This window comes from Lonchura striata, chromosome 9 (genome assembly GCF_050655825.1).
Source record: "Lonchura striata isolate lonStrDom1 chromosome 9, ASM5065582v1, whole genome shotgun sequence".
NCBI classification, from domain to species: Eukaryota; Metazoa; Chordata; class Aves; order Passeriformes; family Estrildidae; genus Lonchura; species Lonchura striata.
The window spans coordinates 2861268-2877221 of record NC_140711.1 but is presented as its reverse complement, the minus strand read 5'-3'; the positions used below and the strand labels follow the sequence as shown (position 1 = coordinate 2877221).

At 45.5% G+C, this 15954-nt stretch overlaps 2 protein-coding genes across 2 annotated transcripts; both read left to right on the top strand.

Moving 5' to 3' along the window:
• The first annotated feature begins 6291 nt into the window (after window positions 1-6291).
• On the top strand, window positions 6292-9862 carry OTOS (otospiralin). The gene is made up of 4 exons (XM_085586983.1): window positions 6292-6457; window positions 6765-6855; window positions 7237-7263; window positions 9371-9862. The coding sequence occupies exons 2-4, from the start codon at window positions 6804-6806 to the stop codon at window positions 9553-9555; spliced, it is 264 nt and encodes an 87-aa protein (XP_085443109.1). The 5' UTR covers window positions 6292-6457; window positions 6765-6803; the 3' UTR covers window positions 9556-9862.
• A 2492-nt stretch (window positions 9863-12354) lies between these two features.
• On the top strand, window positions 12355-14143 carry COPS9 (COP9 signalosome subunit 9). The gene is made up of 3 exons (XM_085586984.1): window positions 12355-12437; window positions 12508-12580; window positions 13842-14143. The coding sequence occupies exons 1-3, from the start codon at window positions 12375-12377 to the stop codon at window positions 13877-13879; spliced, it is 174 nt and encodes a 57-aa protein (XP_085443110.1). The 5' UTR covers window positions 12355-12374; the 3' UTR covers window positions 13880-14143.
• Window positions 14144-15954: the final 1811 nt, after the last annotated feature.

Genomic DNA, 15954 nt, shown 5'->3' with positions numbered 1-15954 from the left:
TCTTTATTTGGTCCTGATATAATAGGTGCAGTCTTGTTCAACTGCACTGGAATTTAGCACATCAGTCCAAACTAGAACCTCAAATATAATCTCTGCAAAGTTGCTTGGTAAGGCCACTAACTTCTAAGGCTAATCTCTGCCTTCAGTATATAAGGCAATAATCTGAGTATCCATGATTTACAAGCTCCTAGAGCTGTGCAGGGTTTGCTCTCCAGCTGCAGTGTTAGTACTGACCACTGTTACCCAGAAAACCTAAGGCAGAAGGTTAAGTGCTGTTTCATTTTGGGATGGTGACTGACAGTCTTCACCCTGTCAGTCTTTAAAACAGCAAGACTTTGTAAGGTGGATAAACAGAACAATTCTTTCCAGACCCACATGTGATGTTCCTTGGGTTTGCTAACCTGCTCTGCTTGTAGCAAAGCCTGTGTGGCTTTTGTCTGGCAATAGCTGCAATTATACAGCCACTCATTGATTGCTGGTATCAAATATACTGGCAACTTGCTCACATTTGTGATGGATTTTTTTGTAATCAAGCTCATCTCTTCATCAATCTAGTTAATCAATTTTATTGTACCTAGGGCAGAGCTGCTTGTGGACAGGTATAGCTGGTGATATTGAAGTAGCCTTGGCATATGAATCAAAGGGAAGAAAAGACCCTGTGTGTAAAGAAGCTTCTATTTATCCTACTGAATCTAAACTTTGGTAATGAAATATTTAAAGGACTTTTATTTAAAGAAACATCTCTATGAAATGAAAACAATAAACAACTGCTGTTGGCTTAATAGCTTAAGTGTAGCTGGAACATTCAATCAATCTGAAAAAATTGTGAGTATATTTCAAAATGGTGGAGGTTATTGCTATGATACATCTAACCTTAATGGTAATGGGAAAAATATATCCTCTCTTGAGAGTTCTTGAATAAACCTGTCTATCTGTGACTAGTTTATTACATTCTCTCCTGAGTTCAGTCATCTGTGGCTGTGCTGAGTAAGGCTAAAGCACACAGCTGACCAATTTATCCAAAAAGGTGCCTTGGATGAGCTTAGGCCTAATGCAGGAAGGGTGTCCTAGATGTCCTGCTGCTAGAATACAGTTGCTGCTGCCTCTCATCCTCCCTGCAGCAGAATTGCTTGGAAGCCAGGGCTCCTCACTGCCATGTACCTCCTGTGGTGCTCACAAGCACTGCCAACGGTGTCTACTGAGCAAGCAACATGCAAGAAATCAAGTGGACTTGTTGGCTCTAATAATCCATTTTGCCTGTAGTAAAATAGTTTGAAATAATACCAAATCCTAACCCACTCTGGTGGCAGGCTGGGTGTGAGGTTCCTGTCATTCACGTGAAAATTTGCAGATGGACAGTAGAAAAAAATTGTTGGTGTCAGTGGTGATAGGAGGGGAGAAGTCAGCCTGCAGCTGTTCTTTGCTGGCTCGGGAACATCTGCTTGACTGGTGAGCAGAGGACCAGACTGCTGTGTTGTGCCAGCAACATTGGAGACCCTGGAGAAAGCCAAAGCTGGTGCTTGGAGCTGGCAGTGCTGCCCTGGGAGGGCAAAGGAGCAATGGGGGAGAGCTGAGGATACTCCTGGGGAGAGGCACTGGGACACCTGGCAGGATCAGCTCCCTGGGAGCCAAGCTGCACTAGTCCTGATGCCAGTAGGATTGCTGCCCACCTTTGCTTTCAGTACCTGCTGCTGCATGCACCACTGCCTGGTGCCTCATTTTCATGTACAAATATTACCTTTCTTCAGTTAGAGGTTAAAATGATAATTTGAAATAAATGATGCACTTACTTGTTGGCTCTTAAGTGTGATTGATTTAAGTGTACAGCTACTCCTTAACTCAGGATTGTAACTCTGACCTTCACAATTAGCTCTAGTACATCTCCAAGTGGTTTATTTTCACTGGGCTATCTCTAATTGCACTGCAGTTATTCTGTTAATGGTTTTGTAACTATCCAAATCCATCTGCTGTGTCACCTTTCAATTGTTTCCAGGAGCTATGATTATCAGGATGATCAAACCACTGCTGGCAGGAAAGCTGTCTGTTCACAAGAACTGGAAATATGTCATATTTCAGTAAAACTGACTGTAAGATCAGACACAGGCTCAGCCTGGGAGCTCACCTGGCCAGCAGCAGAGGTATCAGAGGAGTGAGAAGCAGAGCAGAAGTGCAGAGCAGTTCTGCTCCCAGGCCAAGCTCAGACACTGCAGCCAGGACACTGCGTAGTTGATAACACATCATGATAAAACCTTCCACAGTTTAACTGTATCCAAGCCCATTACCTTTTGTTTTGAATAAACTTTTGCCAGACTTATTTGGTACTTCTTGGTAGAAATCAAGATCTTGTCATCCTTGTGCTGGCCTGAAGGGTCTCAGTCTGCTTTAGCTCATCCTTGTTTGCTAATTCCCCTCACGCTCTTCTTCGTATCCTGTCTTGTTCAGTCATGACCTTCTGTTATGTGAGACCAAAAATACAGGTAATATTCAAAATGGGACTAACTGGCACAATGGCAAAGTGATATCTGATGGGTTTTGTTTCCTGTCTTCTTATTTGATTTGTCTTTTTGTCTATGACTGAGCATTAGGAACAGTATACCACAACTATCTTTGGTAGCTCCAAATCTAGTTTGAGTGGGAATGGTCAAAAACCACACGCCTTGAAAGTGGGAGAAATTACACAGGTACCTTACTTTACATTTACTGGTCACTTTGTTACTTGGCTCGTTGATACTGTGAGGTCCTTACACCTGTCTGAGCAAAGCATATTCCAGTCACAGGGATCTCCTTTTGACCTGTATTATCTGGACAAATTGCTGGGGGAAATAATCAAACATTTGTTGTTTGTTATTTTTAGGGATGATCAATATATCACTGTCATTAGTTGTTTCTGATGTATAGAAGTGCTGTAGCCTATGGAGAACATTTTGTCTGCTCAGCTCAAGGGCAGAGCGCTTCAGATGCATCTGTAAGTCCTATTTAGTTTTTACATAAGTTCCTATGGAGCTCTTCATGCACTTGTTTTTGCCTATTGATTTAATAAGAAAGATTCTGGCTTTTTAAACAGGGTTTTTTTCAGTGCCTGGAGCATTATAGATTTTTGTGTGTGTGATAGCAGTCTAACACAGCTATTGAGAAAGCAAAGGCATCCATAAACTTGCTTTTATGTATTCCTTTATCTTTGTTTCAAGTTAATTGACAAGGAGAGCTGAATTGCTGCTCCACAGGGGTTGGTTCTGGGTAAAACAGCCTGTTAGTGAGAGGCCCATCTGTGGGAGGCTGGCAGCTCCAGGACTGCTCCCCATGGAGTCACACAAACACCTGTGCTGCCCAAATTACATTCCCCTATTCCCAAGGGAACGTCCTCTGTGCTCCGATTGATTTCTGTCTCTGACACGGCTCTGTGTGGGATTTTCTGGCTTTGAGAGCCATCTACAGAAATCCATATTGGTTGGATCCTCCTGGGATGTGGGCAGGAAAAAACAACAGCCCTTTCTATCGTGTAGCAAAGCTTTTCAAGTGAATGGCTTTAGCTAAAAAACTTTATGCAAACTTTAGGGAACTGAACCTGAAGAATTTCTTGTCAGCAGGAATAGCAACTTTTTGAGCTAATGGGCTGTTCTGACAAAGGAGAACAGTAAATTTCTTTCCAAAATAAGTAGAAATTAAGACACTGAACTCATTAAGCAGCTGCCCTGTTAAGTGCTGTAGTGTCTGCTGAAATGTGGCTGCTACTGAGCAAGATTTGCATTTGTGGGCACCATGGCATCTCCAATTACTGCTCAGCAGTGAAGAAGCCTGCAGGGCAGCAACTATTAGCAGAGGGTTCTGCTAACTGATCCATGCCAGCACTTGTGCTGGACACCCAGTACTGTTATTTTAATTGCCCTCTGTGTTAAGTTTGAAAAAAGGAAAGTGCTCATAGAGAAAGAAAAAAAAAATAGGGGATGAAATGAATGTGCTTGCAGGCTGTTATAAACCCTGCAAGTCAGAGCACCGTGTGCTCTGGGACCAGCCAGAGAACACAGTGTGCACTGTTTGGCACACTGAACCCACCAGACACAGTCCTTCAAGCAGCTGATGAAAACTCCTCAGTATTTCTCTAGTCCAATGCTGTGTTTAAAACAGACTGAGTTGGGACAAGTAGTCCTGTACAGCAACAGAAGTGTTGATAGAAGAGGTTGTAAGCTGTGATGCAAGTTGTTTTTAATGCTAAGTCTTATCCTCTTTTTAGAATTTCCTAGGCATGCTTTAGCATGGAAACACTGAGAATTTATTTGCATCTTCAATATGTGCACTAGCAAGTGCAAAACTTTGATTTGAATTATGTTGCAAGTGTCTAATTGTTAGAAGCCTGTCACACAATGTCAGATCAGTGATCCTCCTGGCTCTGGAAGTAACTCCAAACTTCAAAGGACAGAATAAGAAAATGTAAAGCAGGTAGGTGTAAAGGTGTGTGTCAATAGCTGTGGGAATCTTCCCAAGATCATCCAGTGTTGTAGCAGATCATGTTGTGATCAGATAGACCCCCAAGCTGATAATCTCTGGGACTTTGTCATCCTCCTACAATGCTGTTAATATCTCAAGAGGAGAGCAGCAGGATGTGGCTGCATTAGGAGCATCATTATTCTCCTTTGTTATCATCTGAAACATGTTATCTCACCTCCCACTTGGAACTACACCTGGTTTATCACCAGCCAAAACAAAAAGCTAAATAATAGCTTTATGGCAATTATTCAATTGCAGCTGATGACTTTTTTGTGTGTGTATCAGCACACTTCAGTGCTTCTGTTTTTTTATTGGAGCAGGATATGCAGACTAGGCAGTGAAAGGGAAAGCTTGGCTCTGCAGGCAGTGCTGGTGGTGTACTCAGGTACATGGATGAGCACAGGACTCCAAGAAAATGCCTTTTCCCACCCACAGCTGCTGCAGCCCAGGTGAGTGGGTGAGGTGCTGCAAGAACATGGCTTATGTAGGGAGCCCTCCTACAGCCTAGGAAATACATATTGAGCAGGAGGATTAAAGCCTTTCAAAGATGGAATAGGTTCTGCTTTCATAATATTTTTCTTTTCACCCTCCACAAGACTTGGCACAGCCTAGTGTGCTACAAAGAACCCTTTTTTCCCCTTACTCAGAACATCTTGAATTAATTCTTGGCAAAACTATCTAACTCTGTGTGTAGATAGGAACAAACTCCAGCCAAGCTGGGTCCTCCTGCAAGGCCACTCACCTGGCTCTCCCTGCTCCAGGACTTTGTGAGTGCACAGATTTCCCCTGTGCTCCTGTGGCAGATGGGTGCATGTGGTACAGCAAAGGCACCGATGTCAGGAGCCACACACGCAGCTGGGAAATGCAGATGTCTAGAACTGACACAGAGAAATGCTTTTGTAGACCATAAAGGCAACTGAAAATGCCCAGCAAGAGAGTGAAGCTCAGATCAGCATGTGTACAGTCAGATCTCAGAGCATGAACCTGCACAGTGAGCTCTGCACTGGCATCTCAGCAGCTCCTCTCAAGAGAGGATCCATCTGGAAATAGCTGGAGGCTTGGCCAGATGATCTGAACTGCCACATCTTTGAGAAGAGTGGAGATCCCCAATCTGCCCAGGGGTCACAGAACACTTTCTGCTGCACCTTAGTCCCTGACCACACCTGCTGTCATCAGGGCTTGTGTGCTAGGTGAAAATCAATCAAGATGTACGTGACAATTGAATATTCTCCAAACCGTGTCTCCCCTTCAGGCTTCTCAAAGTGCTGGATCCAGCACCCTGCACAGGCTGGAGCCCAAAGCACCTGCTTGGTGTGGGAGAGGAATCTTTCCAGGAAATGGGTATAATGTGAAAATGCATTCCAATGCACCCTATCGACCCTCTGAAGGCACCAGCACCATCAGCATGGCTGTGGTCCTCGGGGACCTCCTTCTTTACTTACTGTAACCCAATTGATTTTAGTGGGCACTCATTGCCTGGTATGTTTTAAGGTTTAGATTTTAAGGGTCATAAGTAAGAACATAAAGCACTGTCAAGTGTTTCTGGAGATTATGACTGAGCTGGAAAGGGAACCCAATATCCTTTTAGCAATTTACTCAGCTAACATTTTTTTAAATCTATTTGTCTGAAGGGGCAGAAAGAAAATCAGGAGGGCAGCAACTGTAGTAATCACTGAATTTACTTCTGGATTTTTTTCCCCTCTATCTTCCAAAACCAAGTGTTACTGCCAAAGTTAATTCTGATTTCCTCTCAGAAACTGTCCACTATTACTTCCATGGGCAGTGCTGAAATATAAGGCAAATGTGAGCAGTTAAAATACCTGAAGAAAACAAAATCAGATTGGTGTAGTAACTCAGTGACGTTTCCCCCTAGCCCTTCCTTACAAAGCACTGCTATTTTACAGCAATATAAATCCTTTTGGAGTTTTGTAGCTGACTCAGAGCTGCAAGAAGAAGAAAAGAAGAGAGAGAGGTAATTTCCAAAGTGAAATTAAATTAACCACAAAATCAAACATTTCCAAAGACATTTGATTTCATGTCGATTCAGAGGCACCTTTTGGATTTATGCCATCTAAAACCAAAATATCAATACACATTTCAGGACTCACGGTCTTTTAATGCTCTGTGTTGCAGTTCAGAAGCTGTAAGAAATATGATTGGATTTTGTTATGCCTAAATTAGTAACAAGAATCTATTTTGGAATGTATTCTTCTATTAAAGCAAGAAATAATAGAGTTTGTGTGATTATTAATCTCTGGTAATACTCCTCAATTGTGCAGATTACGTTTCAAAAACACGAGCAGTTTCTTGCAGACAAGATGACATTTACTGGCTTATTTTTCTTCTGTATGCTGATGGACATGCTAACAGGTAAGATTACTAATGAATTTATTCTGGTTTATTTTTTCAAGCCACCACCAGAAATATTTTGTTACAAATACAGTATTTAGTAATTATATAATAATTCTTCTTTAATAATTCTGTTTAGTATTGCTGACATTTTAATCCCAGCTGTTTAGGCTGTGAATTCTGACTAACAGCCAGACTAAGCTGGTTCACAGCTATGACTGATTGCAAATGGGAAAGTCCTTGCTTTGCTGTTCAAGAAACAAGAATCTTTTGGCTACACAGAGGGTCCTATGTGAGCATTAAAGAACTTGTGAGCTTCTAGTTATACATGGAAAATGTTTGGTTAACAGAAAGTCTTTCTGTGCAGGAGCTGGTACTGATGTCTTTCCTCTTTGCTTACAGATGCCCGATCCATCCAGGATGGAGATGGTAATTCCTAATGTGTTTTTATTTCCTTTGTGTCACTAATAATTAGGAGACTAATTTGTAACTCCCAGACTTGATGCCCAGCAATGACTTTGGCAGGAATGCTTATTAACCTCAGTGGCCTATGGAAAGGATTTCAATTAGTTCTGTTGGAAAAAGAACAGTGAATTTTAAAAATTCCTTTAAAATTTATTAAAAGGTGGTGACATATAAATGTATAATAATAAAACTAATATCCACTCTTAAAATGAAAATGGATTACAGTCAAGTCACTAATTCTGTTGTACAAAAGCCTAACTGGAATGCACCAGATGTATAAATGTATAGGACATCTGAGAATTTTGCCTGTCCTGAACAATAACGCTGTATGTGTATCTGCTTTTTGGCAAGAGATACCAGCTTTCATGACAAAAAGCTTAAAATTTACAGATTGCAACAAATCCAATTAGAGAAATGTTGGAATAAATCCCTTAGCACAGCTACCCTGTGGTTCATGTCACTTTGTGTGATTAGCCCATTGGATTAGTGTTTGCCTTTGATTAAAAAATCCTCAACACCCTAAAGATGTTTACACTGGCTTACTGATGATTCTATTGTTTAACCTCTTATGGGCTTTTCAGAGAATTCTGTCTGAAAACAAAGTTGCACAGAAGTATGTGCAATTACCAAGTACTGCCATTGCTGGTGTGCATCTCAGTTAACCACAGGGCAGCCAGCAGCACCTGCAGTGCACAAATATGCAGAAAGTATTATAACAGATATCAACAGAACAAATACACAATAATATGTGTACTTAATATGATTACTTATCATTCAAACCTTTTCTCCCCTATGCTCCATCCTATTTCTTTAGAAATAAATATTTTAAATATATCAGCTCTAAAATATTTTTAGTATATCATCTGTGTTTGTGTACAGCAAATATTTTTGTGGCAACTTTTGCAAGAGTCAGGAGAGCCTGCATCAGTCTAGAATTAGAACCCTGTTTAGGCTGTATCCTGTTGCTCTCATTACCAGCAATTATTGTTTTCTCTCACACTGGGCCAAGCAGCAGCCTGCAAAGTGAATCTGAGGTCAGCTGGTATAAACAGTGAGTTCTCTGCAGACTGGAGAGGAGCATTTGGCTGGTTCATTTGGTTTGTTATCTGCCATCTGTGCCTGCACGCTGCAAACTTTACTCCGTAAAATTAAAGTCTGACAACAGGATTGTTGAAGGCTCTTAATTCCTACTAAAGACCTTGGCCCCAAGCTGAGTGGAAAGACTTTCATTCATCTAAATGGGCTTCAAATCAAAATAAAATACTGTGTTTAGCTTCACTTCACAGAAAGACATTTGTGACTGTGCTCTCAGCTGCTGTTTACATGTTATATCTGCTTCTCTGTTTGCCCACATTTGGGCCCAAGGGTGGTCGGTTCCTGCATTTTCAGAACTGGTTTTGTTTTGCTGCTGAATTGTAAATCTTGTTTCAATGACTATATCACATTCGGGTACTGCTAGAGCAGGAGGCCCAAAGGCAGCAGCTGTCTCCCAAGTGGCAAAGCCTTTCCTCTCCGTCCCCATAGCTCGTTTTCTACCATCTCCTGAGAGAGGCACAGCTCTGCAGCTGCAGGCAGTATCAGGGAGGTATGGCCCCAGTCCCTGGCAGTTCTGTGGGCACTGTGCTCAGCTGCAGAGGCATGCCAGAGAAGGTGGTGCCTTATTCTTTATATTTTTATATCAGGCAAAGCAAATTATGGGAATGAGGGAAAATGGCTCTCAATTGCAATCGCTTCTTGCTTTGAAATGACCAGAAGCCTTCTAGAAATTAAACCAGCCCGATGAATTCTTTAATTGGTGTAAATGTGGACGTGTCCCTTCATTCCTGCTCCCCATCTGATCCCACTCTGTCAGTCCTGGTGCATCTGGAGCAGGGAATACCAGCTCCATTTTCTGCAGTGGGTCATAGGGAGGGGTCAATGGCTCTCGTTGCCTCTCTCCTGCCAGAAGAGCACACCAGCCCCCAAAGAGAACCCACAACCCCAAACCACAGTAGTTCCAAGCTCAACCTCTCAACAAAATCGCTTCATATTATACTAATCTGCAATATTTTATTTTGGTTGGGTTTTTTAGATCTCTATGGGGAAGCTGCAGCCTTGCCCTACTGGCCCTTCTCATCCAATGATTTCTGGTCCTATGTGGAATATTTCCGGACCGTAGGAGCCTACAACAGGATCAATGACATGGCCAGAGCCTTCTTTGCCCAGTTCCCTTTTGGGAGCCACCTTGGCTACCACGTGCATGACCACGAGCATTGAGTGCCTCGCTCAGCCTTGCCAGAGCTGCTGCCCAGGTGTTTGGGTGAGCACCTGCCTGCCACTGAACACACCTGGGCTGCCTTCACCTGCTTTGTGACACCATGGTCACGTGCAGCATTTTATGGCTTCAGGACTCTCTTTTTTACCATTTCTTGTAAAGGTGTTTGAGTGAACACCTGACTGCCAGCAAACACTGTGCCTCAGCCACTAAGTGACACTGTAGACACATGCAGCATTTCAGGCTTTGAATTAATCCTTTTTACAATTTATGCTTCTGTGTGATACAATAAACTTGTTCATTCTGCTACATGGCTTTGGGAACTCTTTTTTTTTTTTTTTTACAGTGATGCTCTCAGCTTTGTCTTGGGAGACTGCTGTCCATGCAGAGGAGTTCTGTGTGTACAGGAGTTATTCAGCCAGTGCACCCAGTCTGGGGGCTGGAGAGGCCACAGGTATCAAGTTGCACCCACCTCGTTGGTGTTATAAATGAAAATTAGTCCAGCCAAATTAAAAATGAAATAATAAAAAAATTATTTAGTATTGAATTCTCTCTGAGCCAGCCACAAGGAAAAGGATAGCACCGAACTGGGTGACAGGAAGGAGCCTCTGGCAGAGGTTCCCCTGGACACACACACCCCCCTCCTGGATCCTGCAGTTCTTACAGGAAATGTTCTGCCCGAGACCAGGATTTCAGCCATCTGCCTTTTCTTTCTATTCAGAGTTCCACATACTCATAAAGTTCTTTTCTCTGAGCCAGGGTTGAACAATCCAGGTGCAGGTGTGGACAATTTTTCCTGATGAGGTTATGGGAACCGTGGCATTCAGATGTATCAGCCCGGAGGACTCCAGCGATCCCAATCCTGGGTCGCTACCAGCATGATCAGCTCCCAGGTGTTCCAGTGTCACCTTTTGGGACAGCCCATCTCCAGACCAGCCACACGTATTAGATTGTAAATGAGGCATTGGCCAAGAAAACCCCGCTCTGGGGTAACCGAATATGTGGGGGGGCAGCTCTCAGTGCTGGTGTGTGCATTTTGTAATAACTAAATATTGTACATGCCAAATCATATTTCCCTTGATTCAATACAACAATATTCCATTGGCACGAATTATAATCATACATAACTTTGTCAAGCTGACGTCTCACTGAAGCCTGAAGGGGCGCAGGGCCTGCTGTCACCATGAGGATGGGGCGGGTGAGCAGGAGGCGGCCTCCATTGCTGCCACCATGGGGAGAGGCTGAGCAAGAGGTGGCCTCCATCGCTGCCACCATGAGGACGGGGCAGTGTGGAGCAGGAGGCGGCCTCCATTGCGGTCACCATGAGGACGGGGCGGGTGAGCAGGAGGCAGCCTCCATTGCTGCCACCATGGGGAGAGGCTGAGCAAGCTGATGGCCTCCCTCGCTGCCACCATGGTGACGGGGCGGATGAGCAGGAGGCCGCCTCCATTGCGGTCAACATGGTGACAGGGCAGTGTGAGGAGGAGGCAGCCTCCATCGCTGTCACCATGAGGACGGGGCAGTGTGAGCAGGAGGCCACCTCCATTGCGGTCAACATGGTGACGGGGCAGTGTGAGGAGGAGGCAGCCTCCATCGCTGTCACCATGAGGACGGGGCAGTGTGAGCAAGAGGCCGCCTCCCTTGCTGTCACCATGCTGACAGGGGCAGTGTGAGCAGGAGGCCACCTCCATCGCTGCCACCATGGTGACGGGGTGGGTGAGCAGGGAGAGGTCTCCATTGTGGTCACCATGAGGCGAGGCTGAGCAAGAGGCGGCCTCCCTCGCTGTCACCATGAGGACGGGGCAGTGTGAGCAGGAGGCCGCGTCCATTGCGGTCACCATAGTGACGGGGCGGGTGAGCAGGAGGCCGCCTCCATCGCTGTCACCATGAGGAGAGACTGAGCAGGAGGCGGCCCCCATCGCTGTCACCATGCTGACGGGGCGGGTGAGCAGGAGGCGGCCCCCATCGCTGTCACCATGAGGAGAGACTGAGCAGGAGGCGGCCCCCATCGCTGTCACCATGAGGAGAGACTGAGCAGGAGGCCGCCCCCATCGCTGTCACCATGCTGACGGGGCGGGGTGAGCAGGAGGCGGCCCCCATCGCTGTCACCATGCTGACGGGGCGGGTGAGCAGGAGGCCGCCCCCATCGCTGTCACCATGAGGAGAGACTGAGCAGGAGGCGGCCCCCATCGCTGTCACCATGCTGACGGGGCGGGTGAGCAGGAGGCCGCCCCCATCGCTGTCACCATGAGGAGAGACTGAGCAGGAGGCGGCCCCCATCGCTGTCACCATGCTGACGGGGCGGGGTGAGCAGGAGGCCGCGTCCATCGCTGTCACCATGGTGACGGGGCGGGTGAGCAGGAGGCGGCCCCCATCGCTGTCACCATGCTGACAAGGGCGGGGTGAGCAGGAGGCGGCCCCCATCGCTGTCACCATGCTGACAAGGGCAGGGTGAGCAGGAGGCGGCCCCCATCGCTGTCACCATGCTGACAGGGGCGGGGTGAGCAGGAGGCCGCCTCCCTCGCTGTCACCATGCTGACGGGGCGGGTGAGCAGGAGGCGGCCCCCATCGCTGTCACCATGCTGACGGGGCGGGTGAGCAGGAGGCGGCCCCCATCGCTGTCACCATGCTGACAGGGGCGGGGTGAGCAGGAGGCCGCCTCCCTCGCTGTCACCATGCTGACGGGGCGGGTGAGCAGGAGGCGGCCCCCATCGCTGTCACCATGCTGACGGGGCGGGTGAGCAGGAGGCCGCCCCACCGCCATGGCCGCGGGGCGGGCGCGGCCGCGCGCGGGCGGAAGTGACGGCGCGGAGGGGCCGCCATGAAGCCGGCGGTGGACGAGATGTTCCCTGAGGGAGCGGGCCCGTACGTGGACCTGGATGAGGTGAGGCGGGCGCTCCGGTGCCGCGGCCGCGGAGCCGCGGGGCGGAGGCGCTCAGCGGCTGTTCTCGCAGGCAGGGGGAAGCACGGGGCTGCTGATGGACCTGGCGGCCAACGAGAAAGCGGTGCACGCCGACTTCTTCAACGGTGAGGAGCGCCGTGCCCGGAGCGGCCGCAGGCCGGCCGGGCTGCCCGGGGCCGCTGAACCTGTCGCTGAGCACATCTCGGGGAGCGCCGGTGCCGGCGCTACATCGCGGGGTTTTCCTCTCCGGGGAGTTAATCCATACAAGGAGAAATATCCTGGTCCCTTCGCATAACGAATAGCTTATGTTAAACAGAGCAAACGCGTGTAAAAATGTGGGCTTCTCTGGATAATCTGTTCCGGTGCCTCACCGCCCCTCACAGGGAAGAATTTATTTCAAAGTCTGAACCTACATCCTGTCAGTTTGAAGCCACTCCCCCCTGTGCTGCCCCATCAGGCCCTTGTAAATAGGCTCAGTCTTTTTTGTAGGCTCCCTCCGGTGCTGAAAAGCTGCAGTTAGGCCACCCTGAACCTTCTCTTTTCCAGGCTGCACAATCCCAATTCTCTCAGCCTGCATGTAAGTGTTTACAGCTGCTTTGAGAGAGCAGCTACATATCAGGCCACGCAGGGGTACAATATACAACACTGTGCTGCACTTGGTTGCTAAAGGGGTTTTTATGCTTCTGAAGAAATGCATTTACACATTGCAACAGTGAGTTTTACAAGATTTATTAAATCTTGCAGTGGCAGTGTTAATATCACAAACTGCTGTTAATTCCAAAATAAAGTATGTTTCTCATTTTACTCAAGACGTAGAACACACGAGTGAAATCCAGTTCTTCTCTCAGCAGTTGTGGGGACACCCTGTTGGAGCCAGCATATTCAGGAGGAGCTATTTCCATCAGTTTCTATCCTCACACTGTGGCATTGTGTTCCATTGGTAGTTTAGGGCTCTTCTAAATGAGGATTCATCCTCAGTTCATTGTAGGTGCTTGTAAATTGCCTTCTATAAGAAAAAACACTGTGTTCAGTTAGGCGATTAGTTTATGATCAGTGTACAAAGAAGATGCAAGGCTGAGTAGTTAGGAGTAATTCCAAATGTGACTGGAACCATTTCACTACTGGGAGATGTGTTCTGAGACAGAAATGTTATTGACACCTTTAAAGCAATTAAATGCTTTTGGGGAAGGGGTATTTAACAGAAATCCCAATTTGTTAATCTGCAAAATCATCACCCTGATGCTACATTTCTAACAACTGATGGTGCAGTTATCTCTGAATTCACCTTTATTTCTGTCCTTAATCCAAGGAAAAAATACTGTACTTGCATGTGCATTTGTAACACTGAAATTCTGAGGTTGATTTTTGTCTTGTTTTCCTGACTAGATTTTGAAGATCTCTTTGATGACGATGACATCCAGTGAACTTAATTGTGCAGCAGAGCTGAGATGTGGATTTCTCTCTAGGATCACCTTTGCAATCTATTATTTATTAAATTAATCAAAATGTGAAAATTACAGAGGGGGGAATAAAGCCTGGATAAGCTGCTTGGGGAATATGAAAACCAGATGGTTAAAGGTAACTAAGGAGGGAAATGTGCACTGTTATTTCTGGGAAGCTGTGTGTAGATTTTCTTGGAAATTTCATTGCTGATGTGCTTGTTGAATAAAATACTGAAGAAACACTCATCTCTATGGCTTATAAAAGTAGATATTGCTGTCTTCTGAGCTTCCTTAGAGTGATTATTTTGGTATTAAATAATTCACTGTTGTTTTTGGATATTACATAAAAGATACGGATCAGGACACGTGGCCTAGAAAAGTTTTGTTCATCCCACAGTAAAGGATTGTCTCGGGATCAGATGGCCACTTGTTCTGAATAGTCCAGCTCGCTTGTTGGTCACACAGGGAACAGTGTGGATTGTCTTTTGTTTCAAGACAGAGAACTACCACAGCACTTCACTTTTAATTTAAGGAACACAGAAACAAAAAGGTACTTCACCTTGATATGTTAAGCAAAGGAATGTTCTGACCCGAGATTAGGGGAATGCTTGGATTTTTTAAAATACAAATTTAAAAATATAATTATATTCTTGAAATTGCACTTGATAGAAAAAGAGACCTAAAATTATTTTCTTTTCCTACAGAAGCTAATGCACTTACTGGCCATTAGAGGTACAGTTGTATGAACCAGGCTGTTGAAATACTAGCTCAGATTTTGACATAAGCTTTTCAGAACGTATAAATGTTTCATTCTTACCTTTTAGTGACCAAACTGAATCTCAGAATGAAAGGAACAGGTGAGTTTTTAGTAGATTTTTTTCATAATCAAGAGTGTAATCCTGTCCAATATCAAATGCAATCTGTATTCTATTAATTGATCACAGAATAAATACTGTGACTGATCTTTCTTTAAACACTTCACACTACTTAAATTTTACCTGCAGTGAAACCCTTTCATACCTCTGTCACATTTTTATTTCTGTAGTTTGCCATGAAAAATGAAATCTTAAATCTAAGAGTAACTCTTCCAGCCAGTGAGTTTAAAAATGCAAGCACAATAAACCCAGTAGGATTTGGGTGTCTTTTGATCGTGCTGCTGTGGATTTCTGAAAAGCCTGTGTTTCATCATGCAGTGTGCTCTAAATCAGACCCTGACACGTTCTCTGCTTGGTGCCTGACACTGTGCTGTGTCCCTGGAGGAACAGTCTTGCTCAGGCAGTGGCCTTTCCCTTTTAGTGCTTGCCCTGCTGAGAGCCTGGGCTTTCCAGTTTTTCTCAGTGAGACCAACATAGAACCATTTGAGTGGTGGTAAATGGGCTTGGACTGACTCAGGCCTTGGTGCTGTGCTTTCTCCAAACTATGTTTTGAGAAATGAGTTGCTGACAGGAAATAGAGGCAGCATTTTGGGTAGGGGCAAAAGATGAAATAAAACTCAAGAAGCAATCCTCCTCTGCTCTTTTATCTACGTGTGCTGATTCCTCAATATGGTTGGTTTTGGAATACATCCTTGCCAATGTTTTATAGATGCTTCTTTGTTTTTCATTTGCTTCCTTAAGTTGTAAGGGACTTGAGCTTTAAGTTTGATCACAGCAGCAGGAGTATGTTCTGTGATACAAACCCCCTTGAACAGCTGCTCTTCAGTATGGATGGTGCTCTCTATCCTTTAAAGATGTGTGAAACCTCAGTGAACATTGGTCTGAAGGTGCTGTGGGTGAGTGGTTCTGGTTGTGTAACATCTCACCTGATCAAAGCATGGAATTCTCTCTGTGGAGCTGGGTAGAGGGAGGATGATGCTCCTGGGTCCAGCAGATTTCATCCTGGTAGGATGTAACTATCCACTCAAGGTAGGTAGAGGATTTCCAGAAACTCAGGGTTTCACACAGAAAAGCAGCATCAGTAGTACTGCTGGCACCTGGGAGGTGTTTGTGTGTCTGTGGGGAGGGAACTTCATCTGTGCAGTGTTTAAATAAAAGTGTTTGAGTTAATCAAAGTCCTTA